The sequence below is a fragment of the Haliaeetus albicilla genome, chromosome Z (genome assembly GCF_947461875.1).
Source record: "Haliaeetus albicilla chromosome Z, bHalAlb1.1, whole genome shotgun sequence".
Taxonomy (NCBI): domain Eukaryota; kingdom Metazoa; phylum Chordata; class Aves; order Accipitriformes; family Accipitridae; genus Haliaeetus; species Haliaeetus albicilla.
In genome coordinates, this window is record NC_091516.1 from 52,578,934 (window position 1) to 52,603,550 (window position 24,617).

General features: G+C 35.2%; 1 protein-coding gene and 1 long non-coding RNA gene across 4 annotated transcripts in view; one reads left to right on the forward strand and one right to left on the reverse strand.

Moving 5' to 3' along the window:
* The window catches only part of CEP120 (centrosomal protein 120), a 41,700-nt gene that overhangs the window by 12,869 nt on the left and 4,214 nt on the right, over window positions 1-24,617 (reverse strand). Inside the window, exons 4-19 of one of the 3 annotated variants that reach the window (XM_069775693.1) lie at window positions 24,254-24,395; window positions 22,507-22,631; window positions 21,088-21,285; window positions 18,743-18,970; window positions 18,281-18,488; window positions 17,109-17,222; window positions 15,654-15,831; window positions 13,083-13,232; window positions 12,034-12,216; window positions 9,660-9,756; window positions 9,419-9,571; window positions 8,639-8,728; window positions 8,065-8,157; window positions 6,248-6,409; window positions 2,524-2,646; window positions 955-1,053 (exon numbers count right to left, since the gene is read on the reverse strand). In XM_069775693.1, the coding sequence (XP_069631794.1) occupies window positions 955-1,053; window positions 2,524-2,646; window positions 6,248-6,409; window positions 8,065-8,157; window positions 8,639-8,728; window positions 9,419-9,571; window positions 9,660-9,756; window positions 12,034-12,216; window positions 13,083-13,232; window positions 15,654-15,831; window positions 17,109-17,222; window positions 18,281-18,488; window positions 18,743-18,970; window positions 21,088-21,285; window positions 22,507-22,631; window positions 24,254-24,395 (2,343 nt within the window). Of the gene's footprint in view, window positions 1-954; window positions 1,054-2,523; window positions 2,647-6,247; window positions 6,410-8,064; window positions 8,158-8,638; window positions 8,729-9,418; window positions 9,572-9,659; window positions 9,757-12,033; window positions 12,217-13,082; window positions 13,233-15,653; window positions 15,832-17,108; window positions 17,223-18,280; window positions 18,489-18,742; window positions 18,971-21,087; window positions 21,286-22,506; window positions 22,656-24,253; window positions 24,396-24,617 lie in introns of all 3 variants that reach the window. The other 2 variants (XM_069775694.1, XM_069775691.1) reach the window with 2 other exon arrangements.
* The window catches only part of LOC138683670 (uncharacterized), a 497,441-nt gene continuing 476,625 nt past the window's right edge, over window positions 3,802-24,617 (forward strand). Inside the window, exon 1 of the long non-coding RNA XR_011323081.1 lies at window positions 3,802-3,894. This is a non-coding gene — a long non-coding RNA (uncharacterized lncRNA). The remainder of the gene's footprint in view (window positions 3,895-24,617) is intronic.

Consider the following 24,617-nt stretch of genomic DNA (forward strand, 5'->3'; position numbering starts at 1 on the left):
TTTCTTCTCTTTCTTTCTCTTTCCTCTCTCCTTCTTGTTCTAGGTTGTTTAAGATAAGGAATTGATATCGGTACTGCCTATTACTTAATAGCATCTTTACACCTATGCCTTAGCCATTGTCCTTGTTAAGGTAAGGAGTTGCCATTGATACCAAAGCCTCCATGCCTGCAGTGTCTGTTCATTGTTGATGAGTGTTGGGTTAGGGAGACAAAAAATAAACAATTTTTGTCTTGAACCGTTCCTCTGAGTCACATGTGCGACTCCACTGCCTTTTTGCAGCTCTGCCAAGCAGAGAGCACCCTCTCGGGGGATTCAAAAGATTCACCTTCCCCACCACCCACCACATGGGACAGGACATATGTGTATGACTATATATACATACCCACACAAGCTCTGTTAAAAAACCAGCAGTAAAAAAGCATGCCACGTTAGTATGAGATTAGGATTTCCAAAATCAGGAGAAAGTTTCACTTTCAGTTTAAATTTTCTGCACGTTTACTTCATTTTACAGCATTCAGCAAACCTTAAACCATTGTTTCTAAAAGCTAAGATTTCTCATCTTTAATCTTCATTCATTTTACAATTAAAACACAGAACAGTTAGGACTGTAACTGACCAAGATGGTTGGGACAAGAACAAAATATTTTCTCTGGAAGTGCTGACTGACCATTATATAGAATGAAATTAATAAAAAAGCTTTCCATTTTTAAATCATGCCTGCTTTTAACTTTGCCAACCTTCTTTGCAGACCTGATCCTTGGTCTTTTCTGAGGTCAATGTGAAACTCAAATCAGTTTTGCTGTTCCATTTTTGTAAAAAGCATAGCTCAGAGCTTTAATTTCGCAAAGACAAACACTAATAAAAGAAAACTGCCAGTAGTTAACAGTAATTATAAATAGATTCCAACACTACGTTAACTTGGTTGTCTCATGTGACAAAAGAAAACCTGCATACCTGTTTTAACCTTGCAAGTTCTTTCAAAGCCCTTGTCCATTGTTGTTTGTAGTGGAGCTTTGACTTGGTAGCTGACTCTAACTTTCTTTCAAGTTCAACCTAAAAGCAATTAAAATCATATCAGCTGAAGCAATAACAACAGTAACAATCACTGAAAGATGTATATATACAAAGGGTCTGGTTTAAGAAAAGTGTTTATGTAGTGTAACATACAACATCATCTAAAGCTGTTATATAATATAACATAAATATTATGGCACATGAACATTTTCTTGTTTAAAATATAGCCTTATTTTTATTGGATAGCCATCTATACAAAAAGAAAAAGATTAGTTTTTAGCACTAAGTCTGCTGACGTAACCTTTAAATTTAAGATTCTCAAATTAGCACACACCCCCCTTTTTTTCTTCTTCAAAGTAAGATTATAAACACTAATTTAACAGAAACACTGATGGATAAATCTTGCCTTTAAAAAGCGTGTAGATTTTTTTTTTCTTTCCTGCAGCTGATGGAAGATATGTGCTACATCCTTTTCTCTGAAATAGATATCTGTTCAAACCGTTCCTTAAAATTTATGTATCTAGTATGAATCTTTGATCTTACGGCCTAAATATATCTTTGAAAAAATGCTACATACTAAAAAAATTAATTGTATTCTGTGCAAAAAAATTTAGTATTAAAAGGCAAATGAAAACAGTTATGAAGCACATAGAATACAGTAACCTGAAAAATGAAGCATTTTTAATTAACAACTGAGGCAATGATATTTTCTTTTAATCAGACAAATATTACTTACCATTAAATTTGTGAAGGTCTTAATGCACTGATTTTTTTTTTAAATCTAACAAAAATAGCCAATCTAAAAATATTTAAGCTAAAAGCTTAAAAAGTCTGTAGAGATAGAAACATATTTTGAATCATTTGCTTGCATTATTAGAAGTCATTCAAACATACAGTAACATGCAAATGGGCCATATAACTGAGTGAATTTTATGCCAAGAAACCTGGTCCAATCTTTTACAGCTTATTCAGTCAACAATTTGACTTAAACCTCATAATAATTCTGAGCATAAAATGCCCATATCTGTGGTTTTAATTAAACAAATATCCTCTACTGAAGGCATGTATGGTTTCTAAGAAATCAACTTACAACAGTGATTTCATTCCACTGATAAGTAACACAATCTCTTTTCAGAAATACTTAATAAAAAAAACCAGCACACATAATGGAATGCTAGTCTAAATTAATCCTCACAAGAAAATCTTCATCCTTATTTAGTTTTATAAACAGAATGCTCAGAGTCCCCAGCATAAATCATGATGGTAGCAATTTAAATATATAGGTTAGTTTTTTTCCTGCCTTATTCTCTAACACTGCTGCTTCCTCTATAGAAATAAGGCCACTCAGCCTTATTTGTGTCTGAGTATTTAAAGTCTGAAGAAATTGTTGGAAAAAGCCAAACAAAATGGACAAATTAACCAGTTTATCATGCAAGTTTATTCTGCAACTCCGTTATCAGTGAATGGACCACTATGACAGTTTTTAAAGACTAGAAAAATCCAAGATACCTTTTCTAAAGTGAGAAGATTTATTTCTGATTGTAGCTGGATTTCTGGTTTGCTACTTTGCTGTTCTTTGTATTGCTGGAACTCCTTCTCCAAAATTTTATGCTTATTTTCTGCTTCATAAAGCTACATTAAAGATATCAAGATATAATGCAAGTTAGCAGAAAACCCCATTCACAGGCAAAGAATTAGGTTACAGAACTTAAGTTACTCCTTAGTCCCTGGAACAAATATCTTACGGTCAATTATCTGACATAAAACAGACACTGAAAGCTACACATTCATAATTAATGTTTTCTTAATGATGGCATACAGTAATGTTTTAATAGGAAGAATTTTAAAGAGGATCTTTGCTCAGTACTAGAAAGAAAAAACAAGTCTGTCCTCATATACGGAAGATCAAGATTTATAAACACTGCTGTTCACATTGCTAAAATGACTTGCAGAAGAAACACAGGAAACAAAACTATTTAGATTTACACACATCTTTTAAAGAAAGCCAACAGTGTTATCTACTATATGAAGTTTTATTACTTACTCAATTTCACCAGCATGACTTGTTTAGGAACGTCTGGAAGAAGAAACAACTAATACTTTGTACAGCCAAATAATGATTTAGAAGAAAGGCTCAATGTGACTAATGACTTAATGTACCTCTGTCCTACTCTGTGCTTCCACAGTTTCATGAAGATTTTGTAGAGAGCTTTCCTTTTCATCTTAAAATGGCCAATTTGAAAAATGATACTAATACACAATTACTTTGCTACAAAGAAAATAAGTCAAATGTTTAACAGCATTTTTTATTACACTATATTAAAAATAAGAATTTTTTATGTTTTGTAAGAGTAGCTTACATACTTCTTCTGTTAAATGTTATTCACCTATAAATACCTTAATACACCTGATTGAACTGATGCATTCCATCACACAATATGATCCCAAATGCTGCACTTGTATTTATGACGAAGTACTTAATGCAAGTATTTCCATGAATTTTATGCAACAATTTAAAATACTGGGTGAAAATGCTTCAGAAAATGCATTTCTCTTTCAAAGCCTACAACTTCTTCTATTAGTACATCAATATTTTAATTCTTTGGATCTCCTAATTGGGGTCCTCTATTCTTCTTCCAAAACTTCACTTTTTGTGTCTATCATTTTTACAGCATTGATGTGAGAAAGCAAAGATGCTTCCTAATGAGCCACACAAAAACGTGGTTCACTGCAGTTACTTCTCAGGTATAACTGCAACAGCCAACTTTGACAAAAGATACTATTGTTCCTCACCTTTCCATTTTTACCAATAGCAGACATACAGACATGACACCTATAACAAAGACAGTAACTAATTTCTTTAGCTATAAAAAATGCCAGGTCTCCCTAGAACTTCTACAATAATGTTTAATTTGTTGTTTGATTCTGAAAACACTTTCAAAAATTGAATTTCTCATGAGACCTCAGGTTGTGGACTGTTAGGGAACTGCACAGATCACACAAATAAAGCACAACTTCCTTATTCAGGAAGTAAGAGTGATGTTCTTTAAGGTGGATGCTTCAAGGATATCCTCTTGCACATAGTGGGCCTTACCTCCAAACAAGTCAGACATTTAGAGAACTCTACAATTCAAGTGTGAAAATTATGTATTGACACATCTCCTTAAATGGTAAGGAATAAGTCAAAGCATACTGTTTAGAACTACTATAATTTACTCCAGAACATTCCTTGTTAAAAAAACCCAAAACACACAAACAAAAAACCCACACTCAAAAACGTAAAAAAAGAGGCCCATCAGAACTGGTACCAACAGGAATTTTCTGCTTTTTTTCTGCACATTACAAAAGGGAACCATCCTACAGAGAGACTCCAAAGCAAACAAACAAAACCCCACCCCACACCCAGCAAAGTAAAACAAAAAAGATTGTCTTATGCAAAATACATGGTAACAACCACCTCATACTGAAGCATGAGGGAGATTCAGAATAGCAGGAACAGCACAAAGAAGGACAGACAGGATAATCAGCTGGAAGGAATGGCCTTCATACAAAGACAAGACATAGCAGGGCTCATGTTTGGAAGAGACAGTATGACAGACAACTAAGCAACCACGAACGGTATGTAGCACAAGCACTAAAGGATTCGTCACAATTATTAAGCAACAAGCTTAACGTGAACAGAAAGAAGTTTTTAAGTATACAACACATAATTAAACTTTAGAACTCACTGCCACAGGATGTTGCAATGCTAAAAATAGAAATACTTTATAAAAGGGATCAGATGAGTTCATGAAGAATACTTTCACTGATGGCTAGTAAATATGAAATGCTGCCTCTGGCTGAGGGTACCTGTAACTCTTTATGGCATTGCTGGATATACCAAAATTTTATTTTCTCATTGTCCCAGTTCTTATTTTCTTGCCCTCTAAATCCAACCATTGCTGCAACAGAACACTGAACTAACTGGATCTTTGGTGTGATACAGTATATCTGTTCTGAACAGGAAAAAATAAAGTGATAGTGATGGTATTGCAACCTAGCTAAAAAAAAAGTTACTGAGTCAAAAGAATGAATTTGGAAGATGTGGCCTAGGTGGTGGCATTTGGCCACTTGAGCCTGAAGAACTAACTATTGGCTATCTTGTCTGGACTGATACAGCATTGGTAGGTGCCCACAACACATCTACGATGCAGAAGTGATCCACTTACCTCTTTAAAGAGGACTGCATTCTGCAGTTTGAAACTACTCATCTCAATTTAATGATTGTTCAGTAGAACTACCAAAATTAGCATCTTCTAGATTAGCAGCATTTTTTGTACTTATATTTTAAAAGTTCACTGTACTGTGGTTAACATATGCTGACTTGAAAAGACGTAGGTTAGTATCAGTGTTTAATATTAAACTGAAAATCCCCACAGAAACCCAGCACGACTCTTCCTAATACAAAAATATGCCTTTGGCTGATACAGTTCTTTAACTAGTCAAAGCTATTGTGGGATTACCACTATCACATATCATAAATGAAAAGCACCAGAGCAAGCAATTCATCTACACATGCACATTACTAAGATTTAATCTACTTAACAACAAATTGTCTAATATTGTGACTGCTCAAAAAACCTAGTACTAACTTATAAAATTTTACAGTATGCTTTAACAGTCAAGAAAAATAGCTAGACTAGCCTTGTCATTAGTGCAAAAGCTATCTTACAGGACAAAAGAACGTGATCTAGATTTTCTCAGTTTAATGAAACTACAACTTTCAGAATAGAAGGTCACAATAACAAGATAATTCTCCCCCCAACTCCCTCCTCAATAAGGATAATAGAAATACTCTCTTGCAATGGAAGAATAAAACGGACAGCATAGTCAAGCTACCTATATGTTTTGCTAGATGTTAATTGCTAACAATTTATTAAGTTACTGAAATGTATACTACTGTTCAGGTTCCACATGTACGTTTGTAATCGCAGTTTTATCTTCAGTGTTAAAAAAAAAACCAAAACCAAACCAAAACCAAAACCACTGCATTGCAAACTGGCCCTACTACTGAGCAAGGCTGACGGAGATGGATCCCAGCACATAGCTCACCAAACAATGAAGATAAAATGTTTATTACAAAGTTGCCAGAATGCACTTGGCTCAAACCCATTGCTCAACTTAGTGTACTTATTTTTAAAAATGGTTACTTAAATAAGTAAATGGTTAAGACAGAACATTTGAGTGTACTTACCTGCTGCTGTGAGCGAAGCTTGTCTTCTTCCAGCTGTTTGATTTTTGACCTTTCTAGCTCAACCTGGTGTGCACATTCTTCTCTGGCTCGCCGCACAGAATCCTGTAGCTCCTGTAGAACACGTTCATGCTCTGCTTGCAACTCCTTCTTTACTCTCTGAAGCTTAAAAATGAGACATATTTATATTAATCCATAGGTGCAAGACCTTTATTTTAAGAGCCTTTCTTACAACTGTTATTACTATTCATGACAGAAAAAAATTGTTACACATTTTAGAAATTAAACAATAGAAATTCCATTGTTATCTCTATGTTTGCTATATACTCTTTTTATTGGCTTTCAGTTTAACTAATGACCTGCAAATTACTGTATTTGGGCTACAAATATACTCTGGCTTGACTGTTTTAAAAACCGGTGCTATCTGTATCCCTACTGTACTTTCTATGTGGGATTGCTAAAAGCAAATTTTATATCCACCTTTCTCCTACAAACTAAAAAGCTAAATATACCCCTTAACTGCAGAAACAGTGAAGTCACAGCTACAGCTAAGATGCCTTTAGATCAGTAAGACTGCACTCTTCAAACTGAGCATGTTGAGAGAATTTGTCATTGAGCTAAACAGGAAAACAGTCCTTGACATGTTTGAACTTTCTAGAATGATGTTACTGGCCCAGATAACTGCTAGCTGAATAGAAACCTCTCCAAATGGCCCATTTATCAAACTGTGTAATTGCTAAATGAACCCTACATCATTTTGTCTAGACACTTTTGGAATCCACTGATTTTTATTATCTCTAAACCCTCAAGTCAGAATCTCACTAAATTTAGAGCAAGTTTTGAGACAAACACATATGAGATTCAAAATAAATACTTTTACTCAGACTGAAATGCACTTGGCCAAACCTAATCACCAGATTTTTAGCATAGATAGTATCTGACTTTACATTTAACATTTACAGCACAAACTGCATCCTGAGGGGTATAGATAGCCTGTGTACAGACAAGGACACAGGCTCAACCAGCCAGTCACTGTGTTGGGTGCTTTCTTAACTTTGTTCACAAGCATTGGAGGGATTGCTATGGTAAAAAGATTAATCTGAGCTACAGGAGAAAAGGGAGAGTTTGTTGGACTGCTAAATCACCACAGCTGTTTACCTATATAATTGTGAGTTTGTTCTGAAGTACAAACATAGGCAGTTTATTTTCTTTCTTTCTCTTTTCACATGACTAGCTTCCCTGAGGACTTGCACCCCATTTCCTCATCTTGGGGGTGTTCAGTGGGATCTAGAAACAGTGGTAGTTACTGGTTTCTCCCACATCTTCTTTGGCCCTGTCACTACAAAAAAAATACGAAATGGGAACTCTTATCAGATTGCTGGATAACAACGGACAATTGCAGTTTCTCCCAGCTCTCCTTGTTACCTTCTCCTATTTCAATGGTTAATCTAGCAATTATTGTTTGAAGTAAGGCACTCTTGTACACAGGCCCAATGTTCATGTGACAATACTAAACTGAAAATTGAGATATGCTAATGTTATATAAATGTCTCCACTGACACTGATTCTGTTAAGAATAGAAAATATACAGTTCTGTAATTCTAGCGACCCACTTAAAAGTTCATTGTATTCCCATTTCAGTAAAAAAGTGTAGTTGTAATAGAACTTGGCTTAAATTATTAGTGCTTCTCTATATATCAGTAGGAATGCAGGTACTTCAGTTCTTATACACAGGTCACAATTGTCTCTACATGAAACCTCAAACCTTAGAGAAATAGCTCACGTAATTGCATTGTTTAAAATCACCAAACACTATTTACCTCTGATTCAGCACTAAAAAGCTGTCGTTCTCGCTTATCTAGATCTCTCAGGGTTTTCTGAAGCTGTTCTTCCAAAACAGTATATTCTGCTACCTAAAAGAACAACAACAACAACAAAAGAAAAGGCATTTTTTTTCTTGCAATAATGTTTTAGGTGGGTGAAGAATTTACTCTTGCTATGGTATAAAATATTGACAATTTTTGTTTGGAAGTTCACATATAAAACAAATCTCTAGCTCAATGAGGAAATCACAATGGAGAGCCTTTCTTTCTAATAACATAAAATGCACAGCTGGGCTGTAGAAGTGCTTTTTGACCATGCAAGTGAAAGGCAATTAAAGTTAAAGAGCCCCCATAGACAGCAAGCTAACCAAAAGGATTCCTAACAAGTATTCTATGATTAAAGGCTGCTTTTAATTTTTTGCACTGTTGTAGACTAGATGCATGCATACCAGTAGGTGTGAAGACTAACCACAGAACCTTTGTTCTACGTCATACTTACAAAACATCTTGTCAAATTTTATAGTGTTGTGAGATTTATAATGAGACTTTCAGCAAGTATGAGTTTCCTTACCTTTTTCTTCACTACTGCTTCTCTCTCTCTATCTCTTTTCTTCCATTCTTCTGCAAGTGCTTGCATATGGGCCACTTCCTTCTTTTTAAGCTTTTAAGAGGAGAGAAAGAAAAAAAAAAAAAAAAAAAGGAACAAAACCCCCAAACCAGAAAACCAAATCACAACTGTTGGAAGTGCAACTCTAAAGGAGAGAGTACTAGCAGAACTAAGCCTTGAAGCAAAAGAATTAAAAACTAACTTTTGTACACTGACTTATATAACTCAAGGTATGATTCTGATAGTGAAAGATATTTCTTACCCTTAAGTATAAAATGCAAAGTAAGCACAAGTTTGAGAAAGTACCCTAACAGACACAAGATTCTTAGTGTCTTTTTAAAAGAAGCATGCAACTCTAAGAACACCTAGAATGACTTCAAGAGTAGAAACACAGTGATAGATTTGGACTAACAATAAAGAAATGCAGTGCTAATATTTAACACCAATAATCTGAATCTTGAGTATCTACTGTACTTCATAAACAGTAAGGGGAAATTGTGAAGGGGGTATTGTGTATTTCACTACCTATTTCAGTCACTTAACAGAAAAGAATTAACCTTCTTCCTTAAGATTATGGAAGATATTTGTGTATATCTCAAGTTTTAATATTCCACATGAACAAAATTCAGCTCTTATTTGAAACAGTGGCAACATTTAAGAAAAATGCAGTTAGTATTACTCTCAACAATTCTGTTAAAGCTTGTCTGGCAGTCATGCAGTTTAGAAAACAGAAAGAGTAAAAACCTGATTTTCAAATATGTCCTCTTGCATTTCCTTCCACATTTCTAATTCCAGTGCTGCTTTGTATTCAAGAGTTTCCCGAGGTTCTCGATGATTTTCTGGGGTACGATGAGGCTGAGTACGAGGGACATGCTGTTGTTGACCAGCACCTACACACTGATACAATAACAGTAGATTTTTGACTGGAAACCCAACTTTTCAAAGAAGTGTTCAAGGAAACAGGATAAGATTTTGTAAAATTTACTTGAGATGAATCTGACACCAGAACTTCTTGCATTTTGACAAGCCCGTAGTCTTCCAAAGTGATAGCATATGAAAGCTCTGCTATTCTGTTGCCTGACCTATGAATAGCATTAGAATGTTATTTTAATGAAAACTGTCTTAAAAATACAGAAAGTGAATTATAAGACAACACACAAAACACCAAAACTGAAGTGCCAATAGGTTCCATGTAAGCTCAGAAAGTCTAAACAGTTGCCTAAGTTGGAGCCCAAACACACTCTCCCATGTATATTGTTTTAACTTAGGGACTGATTCATACACCTACATCTGAATTTAACAGATAGTTAAATAGGTTCCCAATGACAAGCTAACAGCTTACTATAATCAACACATACCTGTAACAAGAGAATGATCAAAAATCTTTCTAACAAATATACCTGTTGACTACAGGCATTGCTGCTGACTTCATTCTAAGATACTCAATGAACTTCACTGGTCTTGCTTTTTTAAATGTTAACAGTAACTTTCTAGTTATCCACACTGTAGTAAGTCACTTAGCATATCATATGTGGTATGCCATCCTTGGATTACTAAAAAAACACATTTCTGGAAGCTTCAGCACAGAGAACTGACAACTTTAAATCCACTTATAGGTTAAATAAAGTCCTGCTCTTGTACACTGAAAAAATGTCTAGGTAAGAAATATTTTAATTAACTAATTTGAAATTAGTTGCAGTTTCTGCTTAAGTAGAAAAGTTTGTCTCTGTCTCATCTCTAATCATAGACAAAATGTAGTAAACAACAGTGGTTTTCTACACAGATATTAAGAAATATGCACAAATCATGTAACTGAAAGTCATCACTAGTCTAACATGAAAGTACACTGCAGTGTAGACCTGTACTTGGTCAGGAACAAAACTATCATTTCAGTTATAACTACTCAGTGATGCAAACGCAATTACACAATCACTTGAAGCCTGGAAGCTACAGAATTAGGTATCAAGCAATTTGCAACAAAAGGCTGTAGGAATTAACCATGGCTGTAGTTATCACAGAAATTCTCCTCCAGCAAATATAAATAGACAACACTAAAATATTTTTACAAAGGCCTCATCTTCTATGCAGCTATTTGCAAGGGAAAAAACCAACCCAAACATTTGTACTTCACATAATTTAACATCAATTACTGCATTAAATTCTTACAACTTTCTATCAGTCACTGATTAAAAACCAAAACAAGATTCAAGGTAGCAGACCTCAGAAATCTGAGCAATTAAGCCAGTTTAACATAGAAGTGTAAAAAGAACATTACAGAAACAAGAGCAAAGCTAGAAAGGAATCAGCATAGCAAAATGCAGACCTAATTACATTTTGAGAATGCCATCTAGTGGTTATTTTGTGCAAAACCAGGTTTCATTTTCATGAACTTCCTATTCGTGAAAATCTGAACATTAATGTACATTGAGATCATAAAGTATAAGTCTCTACAGAATCAGGCCATAATGGCTTTCACACAAAAATTCAGAGATCAATTTTCTATCAGTTAGGGAGAAGGGGGGTATCCATCTTTGTGTCAGTATGCTGACACATGGTTTCCTGTGTGTCAAATATAGCATATTTTAATTACCTGTAGGATTAGAAGTTTAAAACCGACCTCAGTCTTAATAGCAATTATATTTATTTCTAAAGGCATAATCAAGTTCCATTATCACAAATTAAAAGATGAGGGTCCAGAGACTGATTGATAGCACAGTTCACATCTTCAACAAGGACACAGGACAGAAGTAACTATAAATTTAAGTTTCTCCATACACTTAAAAAAGAACGTCATTCCTCTGCGTAAATTAACATTTATCTTCAGACACAATATTAACCAATAACCCTGCTCCTTCTGATGTACACAAGGTCAAACGCCTGCTACAGAGTACAAACCTGAAACAGGAAACCTCTCTATTCTCTGGATGTGCATGTCCTCCTAACTTTCACTGAAATCAGTTGCATCTAAAAGCACAGTACAGACAAACAGTCTTAACTATTTTCTGGAATATCAGCAGCTTTTTGTAACTGGTAAGTAACTTACTCAGGGAAGTGAGTCAATAACATTTTTTCCAATTATTTATTTCTTTCATCTGTCTGTGAAGCTTAGCCAATATCATGATTATATAAAGGTTTATTACTATGACTCTGGTAGTGGTGTGGGGTTGCACAATATGCCTGTGGCAATTTAACTTTTAATCTCTTGGATGCCTATTCCCACCCCATATTGCAGTACTCTGGAGTCTGTTTGCCTATTCAAAAAGGTAAACAGGAACAGCTTGCCCTTTTTCAGGGAAATACTAAACAAACAACTCTACAAAACTTGCTACAAAGTAAGTAATTTTTTAAAATGGTTTTACCCTTGTGCTGCTATGACACTGACTGTTTCATTACAAGTCTGACGCCAGCATTGTTCACCATTACCACCCAAAAAACGGGTTTTTTCCGAAGCCAAAACATTTGAAAGCTGAAGTCTTGCCACTCCTAGAAGTAAGTCTTTAGCTGTTTTATCCTTGTGCCACAATTCAACCAGTAGAGGTAATCTAAAACAAAGAAGTGATTTTAGTGTCAGGCATAACACAAAAGAGGAACCATTCCTATTCATTTGGGAAAAGGACCTCATGTTCTAAAAGTAACTTCTCATATCAGTGATGGTCACAATTGTTAAACAATGAGATGGGTTTACTGTCTGTCTCACAGAGGAATGAGACTGAATGACTTTGTATCTTCTCCATCACTTACTCACTTTGGTCAGATTATCGTTCCTTTCTCCAATTATTAGAAAGAACAATGCTGCAATGGAAGTGATTGACTGAATCATGTTAATGGACCTAGATCATCTTCATTTATAAATACCTATAAACAAATTTTAGTCACTGCCACTCATAGTACATCTCCATCACCTCTTCTTTCAAAACGCCACTACTGTGGTGATTCTTTATTCCACATCTTAACCACTTATCGAAAGCTGGTGGGAGTGCTGAGAAAATTGTGCCACAGCCCTCCACACTATACTCAGGTTCCTAGGTACCTGCTGTATTTTCAAAGTTATCAGACAGTCATTGTGTATTAAAAAGAAAAATAAAATACCTATTTCATTTGAAGTAATGCTTTGTTAAAACTATGCTATTGACCTTTAATTTAACAACTTACAGCAACAGCACTTGTTTCTGCAAGCAATGATCCCTGCATAAGTACTCAAGAGATAAAAGCAAGAATTTTAGAGTCCCTGACTTTAAATATAAGTAACAAAGAAACTGGAAGAGCAGTGTATTAAATATTCACTGGCATTAGCACTTCGATTCTAGTTCTCAAACTGATGATCAAGTAAAAAATTTGAACTTGTGACTGCATTTACAACAAAAAATAGAAAAAGTGTAATTAAGATAAAAATAATGTGAGTTATCACCTAAAGAATGTATCTTGAAGCTGATGAGGTATAGTTGCAAAGTCAAATGCACAGTAGGACTGTGGAAGAAAGACTTCCATGTTCTTTCTGACTTCTACAGGTGGGCTGGTCATAATAGGCACTGCACTGCCAAAAAATGGGTAAGAGTACCTAATAAAAACAGTTAAAAGAAAATCAAATAATAATTTAATAAATATACTTTTTTCTTATACCTTCTGCAACAAGGAAACCAGTTTAGACATCTTTTACTGAAGCATGACTTGTATTAAAGTTAGTAAAATTTGCACAAATACATTCAACTATAGAATTTAGTTCTCAAATATTCATGTTTTCATTTACTTCAGCACTGATCCAGCTTCATTTATATTTGCTGTTATTTTGACAAAAAAGCTTTAATGACCTGTGTGTTCACAACCATATGAATTAATCTTTTATTAAAATTCTGCAATTACTATATAAAGTGAGGAGAGAAATAGAAAAAAAGGAATATTATATTCAGATGTAGATTGCTGCTTGAGAACATTTGTAACTATATTTCAGCCAAGACTGGTCTAACACACAATAACTGATAACTAAGTATACATATACACAGTGTCAGAACTATTTGAAAAATTCAGTCACATTTGAAGAATTTAGGTTTTAATTCCCACAGTTTTAACACTAAAAGGAAAGTCAAATCATTTTACAAATATGATTTACAATGTGGCCTGAAACTACTCTACTGGAACAATTCAGTATATGATAAACTACAACAAAGGGGAAACCAAGAGCCTCTTGAACTTCACTTTGCTCAAATTGATGATGCCAGCTGTCAGCTAAGTAGCTAATAAAATAAATGCTGCATCAAATGCTGCCACTTATAAATGTTGATACTTCAACTGTTTGTGCAAAACCATTTGAAGAGCTTGATTAGACATGAATGAAATAATGCTCCCAATATAGAGTGAAAAGGCAATTTTTTTTACCCTGCAACTTTTCTTAGCATTTATGTGTTTGGATGTTTCTCCTCTTCAGTTTCTGCCATATTCATCACTGACTGTAAAAACTGAAGTGCCTGAAACAGCAAAACCTATTTGTTGTCACTGTTCTGAAACAAGTTAGTTTTTGGAACGTTATGTGAAAAAGCTTTTTATGTGACAAAATTCCATCCATTTTACGTTGTTTTCCACATACTATTTAATAATACAGCCTATACAGAAAAGCATTAATGATGCAATCTGTGTTTGTTGTGTTTTAAACTATTCCAACCCTCTACCCCAAGCCCACCTTTTCATCCTAGGTCAGCGAAAGCTTAAACTCTAAGATTCATTAACATGAATAGACTTCCTGATGACTAGTTAAAAATGTATTGAACCAAACTGTGTCAGAACAACAAATGCAAAGCAAATACAGATGCGCCTCCACAGCTACAAATATTCAACCCTTTCAAACAGAATCACCATTTAAAGGTATGTTTCATCACGTACACCAAAAGGCCCCTAAAGGAAACTAGAAGGCAAACTGTGAAAACTGCTATGAACCAGTAAGTTCACATATGCCATCAATAACTAATATTCCATGAGTACGAATCTTTTTTTTTTTTTTTTTTTTTAAAACAACAAAATCATCCCTCTCTCTACAAACTCTTGATCCTACACTCTAGGGAAAACCTAAAACAAAACAAACAAGTTGTCAAAAGAAACTTTCTCTCTTCACTGGCAATGTTAAAAAACCAACCAAACTCCAACCTTATACAGATACTGGTTTCTATACCCTTACTTTTAATTGGTCCTTCACCTTTTTAGCTCTTATTCCTCCAACTTAGCATTCACCTCCCAGCTAACACCTGCTGATTCTCCAAAAGTGATCCCATACTTTTCTTTCATGTTGACATCAGTAACAAACTAATCTCTAAGCAATTGCTCCAGCCTAGCACTGGTAGTTTTCTACTTTTGCTTCAGACACAAAACTCACGTATCCAAAAAGCTTGTCTTTTTTTAAGTCCACAAATTAATTTAACAAAAAATGCTACTTCTCCCTAGTAAGCTTTGCTTCTTGTATGCAAAGACTATCAAAAAACCCCTGATACTATCTCTCACAATGATAATGCATTTGCTACACTGGTTCTTCACTTTAAGACTAGACCGTACTTCCTTTAGATTCATCATCACACACAAATGAGGCAATCTGTCTCTTATTAAAACACTACAAGGAGTTCTTGGTGGTCACATGGAAAGCTACAGAAATCACTCCTTCGATCAGATGCAAAGGCAGCCAGAAAGTAAGGAGACGAGTAATCCTTTTCCTCTAAGGACTGAATGATGATCTATATTGTCTGAGGTCAGATATTCAAGTGAGATTTAACACAAATTACAGTGCAGGTTAAGTGTTACATACTATCTTTAATGCTGTAACACTCAGAAGTTTAATGATGAGCCAGATGAACATTCCGAAGTATTTCGCTACTGAAAGTCAGCTACATAAAAGGTATCAGGCAGCATGCTGCCAGCAACCATTCATATTATGAAGGCTTTGTATTCAAAAGAAAAATACTGTTATTACTAAGAATAAGACCAACAAAATAAGCCATACCTTAAAATGCAATTAATTGGAAAACCAACTTTCAGACCACGTAGACTTCGTAAGTCTATTGAAAAGCAAAAATGGTGAGAGGCTGCTGGAATGACAATTTTCTGTGCTGACACAGGCTCAGAAGAACTGGATGCACCCACAGGGTTGGGCTGAGATGCAGCTACTGGACCATTATCAGCTGAAAACACAGAAGAGCATTTGTGCACATTTTTAATAATTTGTTCTGCCCAAAATAACAAAATATATTAAAGATAGGTCTCACATTTTAAATGCAAGTATAGATAGGTTGCTTCCCCAAGAGATTTCAATTCCTTGTAATATAAGCTAATACTATGAAAAATAGTCACTCTATTTGTAAGTTACTGCTTCCAAAGAAAAAACACCAAACCCCCAATAATCTTTAAATCTTCTTAAAAGATTCTGTAATATTTTTCCCTTTTTTTTTATTACTCTTCAAAGGTATGTGTGTTTATCTCACTGAAGAAAAGTTTAGATTAAGATCCAAGATATTAAATTCTTCAGAAGGATGATATAAGACTTCAGTTTCAAGAGTTTACATAATTGTTCCTAGCCAACTTGAGGGCATACAGAAGAGGGGGGCTTACAAAAAAAAAATCATTTGTGGGAACTTAGCTTGCTTTGAATTAACTAACCTCTTTAGTTGGGGACTGAAAAAGACAGAGCATCAGGTCAATTACAGTGCTCATGTAAGGCAGCATCAACTATTGGTCCCAAGCTGAGGTTTAATTATTGAAATAAACAAAAAGGCTCTAGCTAGGTCTGTAAAGCACATCTGCTTATGCCCTTTGATCAGAACTCACCTACTGTGACATCCATTTTATAATTTAGAAAGCAGAAGCTACAGTGAGTGCCTGTCCAGTTGCATCCAGGCTTCTCAAGTCCTTGCACTGGGACCCAGTACTGCCTTCAAAGAGTAAAAGGTCAAACTAAGAGTTTTACAGACAGGGTCTTCAAAAGGTATCCTCCAAAAATGTTTAAGATAGTAAAGCAGAGAAAGAGGCAAAGAAACTGTCAGAGAACTCAAATGCCTTTTGTAACTGCTAGTTGTTCTGATCTTCTTCGTAATTATCTAAAATATTTCCATTTTTGTCATTTTTAAAGAAATACATCATTGCTAGCATTGACTTTATTTTTTTCCTGCTTGTTTTTGAGTGTTTTATTAGCATTAATGGTAACGATACAAAAAGAAAAATTCAGTAATACTTCAACATTAGCTAGATAGCACAACATAGGAATGATAGTTTTCAGTGATTCAGGTAAAACGTCACTAGATTGCTTGGTGCAGTGAAATGGCTGAATAGAAGCTTAAGGCTGTCACAGACAAGAAAACACAAGTTGCGTGCAGCCTACTGTTAAAATTCATCTAAGCTGTACTTAAGTTGTACTATATTCAGATTTCATTCAATATACTAAAGTTGATAAATTTTGCATTACTGGAATGTTGCAGATCTGACAATAGAGGTGACTTTGCTCTGCTCTGCAATTTGAAAACTGGAAGCTCTTCGGTATACTCTTTGTTAACCTCTTGGCAAGATTCAGCCACCAGCCCTGAAAGATGAACAGGAAATGACATGTTTTACACCTCACCAAACCAGAGAGTTATAAAATTATTATTACTATTAACAAAAACAGCACAATCCTGGATTTCTTAATCACAGATTCAAACTAGCTGCTGGGCTTACAATGCTTTTTCTTGACACATTCCATATAAAGGACTTAATCCTTGCTTAGATAAGATCAGTTAGGATTAAAAGAAAATTTGGCTGAACTAGCAGGCAAATCCTGAAAGCATGTTCTAGGACACAGATTTTCCTCTACAGAACTGCATATCTTTAGGACCAATCTCAAAAGAACAGTTATACAAATATCATTCAAGAAATGATTATTTGGCTTTATTCATAAATCATCTCTTAGGAAGATGCCTGTTCAGTAACATTTAGTGAACTAACATTCTTTCTTCTGAGCTTTACTCTAGCATTATAGCATTTCTTCCTCTCTCATCTCTGTTCCTCTTTGAGTTCTCCCCAACCCAGTCCTCAAATCAAAAACAAAACAAAGGAAACCTTAGAAGGTTACGTGGGCTACCAAGTCCCTCCAAAAGGATAATGTAAAAACAAATAAACAACAAACCCAGTTGCTTGGTTTTGTCCAGGAATCTGCAGTGTGAACATCTGTTTTCTCAATTTATTATCCACAGAGTAAATTCCTTAGAAATCTTAAAAATCCCACATTTCCCCTGCCTTTCTATTTAATAAATGTGAATGTTAGACCATTTCATATCCTCATTGAGCAAGTCAGTTTCTTCATGGGTACTGTACTGAACATTCCCATTCCCAAATTCCAGGAAATTCCAAACATTTCTGGTATTATTTTTCAAGCTGATGAGCATCCACATCACTTGTAATCTCCACACCACCAAATCCCCAATCTGGCTCATCACAGCATTTTGAAAAACCACTGTGTTCAAATTAAAACATTTATTCTCCTCCTGTTACTTGTTTTATGTAAAAAATTCTTAATTACCTGAAATTCATCACCACAAATGAGTAGTACAAGATCCAAGACTACACTTGACAACTGGGGAAAAAAACTTATATAGCACATACCCTTTTTCTTTAGTTTCATGCCTTTTTCAAACTTAAGAGTTTCCACTTCACTTTCTGTTGCTTCATCTTCTATTGAAGAAGAATGGTCAGCTTGAGACAGGACTTCCTGGGATCTCTGCTGCAGGCTCTCTATTTTCCCACTAGTAGGTGAAAGAACTTTCTCCTGTGGCTGTTTAGGTTCAGTTGGAGCATTTAAGGGAATCAAAGGCTAAATGAAGTGATACAGTTTTCTTATTGATCATAGCTTGCACTGAAAAATTCTGTCTACAACATTTCTATAGTTTGAGATGATTTTTCCAATGTAGAAAAAAAGAAGCAATGAAAGGTTTATTCATATAAAGCAACTGACTCACTCAGGTTTTCTTTTACATACTTAACTGTCAAATATGGCTTAGAAATACAGGGGTTTTTAACATGAAACTGCAACAGTGTCTATACCAACAATAAACAAGTATGCTATACCTGGGTATTCAAGCTCTCCCTTTGCAGAATTATAGACACCCCAACAGCAGGAGCCATATCCAAAGGCAACTGCGGCAGTTTCTGTTTAGCTCTATTTGGTGGAACAAGGACAAATGCTCCTTCTATTGCCACAGGGTGTTGATCAATCTCAGCATTTCCTTTCTTCAGTAGTCCAGACAGGGGTATTTCAGTGCTTCCAAGAGACTGGTCCCCACAGCAAAGATGGATCTGTATACATACAGAAGCGCTAGAGAGTAACCAGCATTGCATTTCCTCTTGAACTGTCTGTTCACTCTCTACTAAAGGTAGCATAAATACAACAAATTAAAATGATCATCCCTAGTCCTGTCCCTGTATACAAGAACACTTGTTCTGAGCAGTAGAAGAACAACTACAAAATTTCGGTATTGAGCAGGTTGGATTTGCTAGCACAGTAGCAGATCACTGCACTGCCCTTCTGAGGGCCTGTCATATCATCCCTTCTGGAGGACAAATTCAATAGTTTGTGCCTTCTAAACACAGCACAGATTCTTGTCCTTGATGTATAGCCATATAAAATGCATGACTGCAAGGTAAAGAGAAAAAGTTATTTGAAAGCTCAGCCTTTGTGCCTATACTTAGACACCATTTAAATAGCAAGGATTTTTGGTATTAAGTAACTGTGTTCTTAATTCCTGACAAGAATCATTATTCGTTTTTCAAAACTTGACTGAACTCTTTCTTCCTTCCACAGCTTAATATTTATACACCTAAGTAAAAGAGAGATCTTAAAAAACCCCAAAACACACTCTAAGGTAATTTATTTTCCTCAGTGAAAGTTACCCTTTGAAACTTACATACCAACTTGCTCTGTCCCAAATAAGAGTGACTTCAGTTCTGTTTTAGCAGATCAGAACACTGTATTCTGATTCTTAGTATTTATTACACTTAATGAAGACTTCAATGCTAAAAGTTGTCACCTGCCAATATACACACCTGCGTGTGTATATATATGTACAAACACACACACATATACACAAATACAATCATACACAATATATATCCCCCACTCCCCCCCAGTCTGGCAGCTAGTACTTTTTATGACTAAAGTCTTCATTTTCAGAAAAAAAATATATTAAATATTAAGGAACAGAATACAGTGCTCTGATCCTATATCATAAATTTTAAAAAGCTGAGTGAGAAGTCAGAGAAAGAAAACTGTAAATCAAGGTGTAGATCTGACCTCATGACAACTTTTGTTCAAAAAGTCATTCTTGAACATGATGAAAACATGTGTAATTATCTGTATGTGTACATATAGGTAATATATGCTATTTTACATACTTTGTTTCAAGACCATAGACTAAGATTAAATGCCAAACACATCAGTGCATAAGTTTCTCCAAAAACTGTCATTAGAAAAACACTTGAAGTTGAGACAAAAAAATTCTGAAACAATGTAAGATCTAAATAGAAACATTCTTAAACTAATCCGGATAACAAAACTAGAATGGTCTGTACAAGTTTAGAAAAAAACCCAAACTTTAAAAGGGTCCAGTTCCAAGACTTCATATAACAAACACTGTCATATTTACCAGCTATGTTATTAGAAACCCTATACTACACTCAACTAGTCTCTTTTTTAATAATGACTTAAGTGTGAGCCATACAGATCGCCATAAACACTTTCAATACTACCCAATATTTAGAATCATAGAATCATTTAGGTTGGAAAAGGCCCTTAAGATCATTGACTCCAACTGTAAAGCTAACACTGCAAACTCCACCACTAAACCACATCCCCATTTAAAGGAATAGCTAAAGATAAGCAATATCCCCTAACAGCCCAAATACGGCTGTAGTATATTTTAAAATCATATTTGGCTAAGGAGTGGGGAAAAAAGCCAGACCTCCCTTATCATTCACAAAGCATGCTGAGGACAGTGATTTTGGAACTTAGGCAAGAGTGACCTGAGCAGCTGGTGTGGCTGAGGTCACAGGCAGCATGAAGCAAGACTGTGGGCTGCATATGGTCTGATTGCAGAGCAGGTCCCACAGCTCAGAGCTCTTGAGAATGCCACAAGTTCTTTGGGAATATAATGTTTCAGCAATACCTTTCGTCATGACATGTAACGCAGCTTACTATAGCAACCATACTAAAGAGACTGTGCTCCATCAGAGCTAGGAAACTTGCTGCTAGGGTTTCCCTCAAATCAGCAAGAGAATCAACTTATATTTGAGCCAAAATACTGTAATACAACCCAGTTTTGGAAAGAGAAATGCTTTGCAGTTTCAGCTGAAGCCATATTCCATTTATTTTATTTTCATTATTTATTTTCATTCACATTTGAGAAGAAACGGCTTACCTGCAATTTTGACTGTGCACAAAGATAAGCTTGCAGGACATCAGCTGTACTACGTATTCGAACTGAAGCTCTTTCTGGCTCAAAGTTTGGATTAATTAAGTCAGTGAAAGGTTCATTTGTGACATCATTTCCCAGTAATGAGTAGTAGAAAAAAAACTCAGGCTGTCTTTCAGGAAGCTTCATAGTACTAGGAACTAACTAAAAGAGATACAGAGAAGAAGAATGTATCTCTTTCATTAATGTACAGTTAAAGTAATCCTTAAGCATTAGCTTGGAAATTAAAGAGCTTAAAGTGATCTCAAACTACCAAGCAGCTGACTGGTATCCTAGCTTGCACTACACACAGAAAATAAAAAGAAAACTTTTATATTCTTACTCAAACTGAATCAAAAAAGAAACATCTTACATTACAAGCATACCAGTAACTTGTAAAATGACCCATTTTTAACTACCTTTAAGATTTATCAGCACCAAGGGCTGTAACTGACATCATAGATTCAATATCAAGCTCTGCACAAATACTCAGAAATAAGCAGTGCCTCCACAAAATATTTATAGTGTAAATAAACAATGCAGATTAGATACCAAGTTACTGTATAACTTCTGTGATTGAACAAAAGACTGGAACAGCCAGAAACAGCTACTTCCTCCTGCAGCCACTGCAACTGTGAGTTCAATGCCTAAAAAGGTACAAGGTACCCCAGAGTGATCACTGTAAATTTACTTCACAAAGCCTTATAATTCTGATGTGGAGAATTATCTTCTCTGAAAAAAGATGAGAAGACTGAGGAGAGTTTGTCATGCACTGTGATAAAATTATATAAGGTCAATTAAAATCATGCTGGCTTGGAGTCATGACTTTCACAGTAACTTGGGCATGCCTATATTTTTTAAATCAGACAATGTGTATCAGTGTGCTACAGTACAGCATAAACACAGCAGCTGAGGTCTAAAGCTGAAATAATCACATTAGCATGGCATTTCATCCAAGCTAATAAGTCCTTCCCTTAGGCAACACAGAATCTCTACTGTTTCACATATCGTACGGATCTGAAAGGTATTTCGTTTGAACTTCAGCACATGGGCATCACATTGAAAACTGATATTATCCATACACATACTTTTTATACTATATTGTAATATAAATCTGTGCATTTCACAAAAGTGCATAATTTAAAGTAAATGCAGTTTTAGTGCTCCAAAAGGATTCTGATCTTTCATCTGTAATTTGACATGTAAGCATTACATAAAGTTTTAAAATCCAAATTAATGTATATTAATTCAATATGGGACAAGGCTATTTATTGCAAGAAACTTCCAAGACAATAAAAAATCCTAACTATAAATAAGGCATGGGAGGGAAAAAATACAAACATAGGATAGTACTTCTTAAAAAATACACATAGCAAAGAAACAAACCTGTTCCAACTGTGTGGCAAATGCAATGGTTACAGACAGGACAAAGTAGTCTCTGCAATACTCTGCTGGTCCAATTTGATGATAGCCCTCTTCTTCATTCAAGATTGGTACAATACTTTTAGGGTCTAGTCCAGAAAGATGGGCAAATGCTCAGAGAGAAGAAAAAATTAAGTAACTTTTGACCTTATTAATTGATGGAAGAATCTTTATATATAGTTATAATTTTACCCTTAATTATTGTACATCTAGGAAGAAAAATTACAATAAAGATCTTGATGCTTGGTTCCAAAGCATTTCAACACAGAGAAATCCTTAAGTATACTTAGGTATAGCTACAGTGGGCACAGATGTTATTTTGAACACTATGCTAGACAGAATGCTAGTGCATACTTTTCTTTAATGTTACAGTGAGTAACATTACATTGACTGGAACTTCATTTCATTAGGTTAGAGTCTACCATGCTGTTTCTTTATTGTACTCATGAAAGGAAATGCAAGACAGTAACTGCACAGGACAACTTGTTCAACTATTGAAAGAAGCATGATGTCTCACTCCACAGACCTCTGGAATGTTTCATTTAAAGATTTTTCATCTGAAGTCTTCAGTGCATAAAACACTGTTTGTATTCTGGTTTAGTAGTTTCTACTCTACACTCCCAGTAATTCAATACATTTCAAAGCACCTCAGTTACACCAAATAGGAATAACCACACAGCACTTTTAGTTATGAACGAAAAGGCTCCATTTCAAACACTGGAAACTTTAGACCACTTAGGTCAGTGAAACAAACAAAAAGATAAAAATCAAAGCGTATGAACCCTAAAAGGAAAACATCTCCTTAACTATTTGACTAGACTAGAACTGGGTAGTCTAGCTTTGTCATACCAATGCTTGGAACATTAACTTTAAACCTGCAATAATCTACATGGGGTTTTTTCCTCCATTGCCTAAATATGGTATTGACTAATCTGGAGATGACAAAAGAAAGGGAAAGCTGGCAAACTTGTTTGTAACAATTATTCCACAGAAAGCATGAAGGGGAAGACAGTGCTAGGTGAAGGCAAAAGGGATTTCTTGTATTTTCTGCCAGTGTCATGAGGGGTAGGAGAGCTTGTGGGCAGAAAGATCACAAGGGAAGTGTAGATTAACAAATCATTTACAGTAGTTCCTTGCCTCCTGCACAAACTTTACAGCATGCACAATTCCCTGTGCTTTGTTGTGAACCTGAAAGGATGGAGTAAGCTAGGCAATTACACTGAAACTTCAATACTGCCTTGACCACTCTTGCAATGCAGCCAAGTCGTTGAAGTCTGGGCCAGAAACGTAGTGAAACGCTTACTGCCACTGACAAATGAAAATATTGCACTACTTTATAATTCCAAGCCCGAAGTACTGAAACTGCATTCTGTAAAGAAGCTCCTTTCTTATTTCTTTCGTTACAGAACTTTCTAAAGCCCTGAAATATGAGTAAAATGCCACAGAAGTAAGCTATGAGTCCCTGATTCTGATTTTAAAGATCAGTTTGTTTGCAATTCCACCCACCTGAAAGTCACACAATTACCACAGTAAAGCATCCTTGTAAAGTTATTACCACAAGGTACATTAATCAGCTGTAAAGGATTTGCATTGGAAATGCTATGAAATTAAAATTCTCTTGAGACTTAAACCAACACATTTGCAACAAGTGATACACTCATCTGGCACAGGAAGATTTTTAATTCAAAGTGAGTGATATTATGTTACTTACCCTTCCCTTCTCTAGGGGGTGCATCCTTTGCTTTAAAACCATCAACCAGTGCTTTTGAATCAGTCTCCAACACAACACCTACTTGTATTTCAGATTTAAATTTAGTGTACTTGTTACTAAGCAGAGGATACCATTTTGGTGCCTACATAATTAAAAACAAAAATAAAACCAAAAGCATTTAAAAAACCCAAGACAATAATATACTATTGTTACAGAAAAATGAAACTTGCTCTAGCATTTCTACTTCTTCATCTACAGAAATATACCTTGGTTTTTATTTCCAAAAATTCGGTCTAGTTTGAGTAGACTATTATACTAAAAGATTCTATAGAATGATTTCTGGATGACTAGCTGAACATACTCT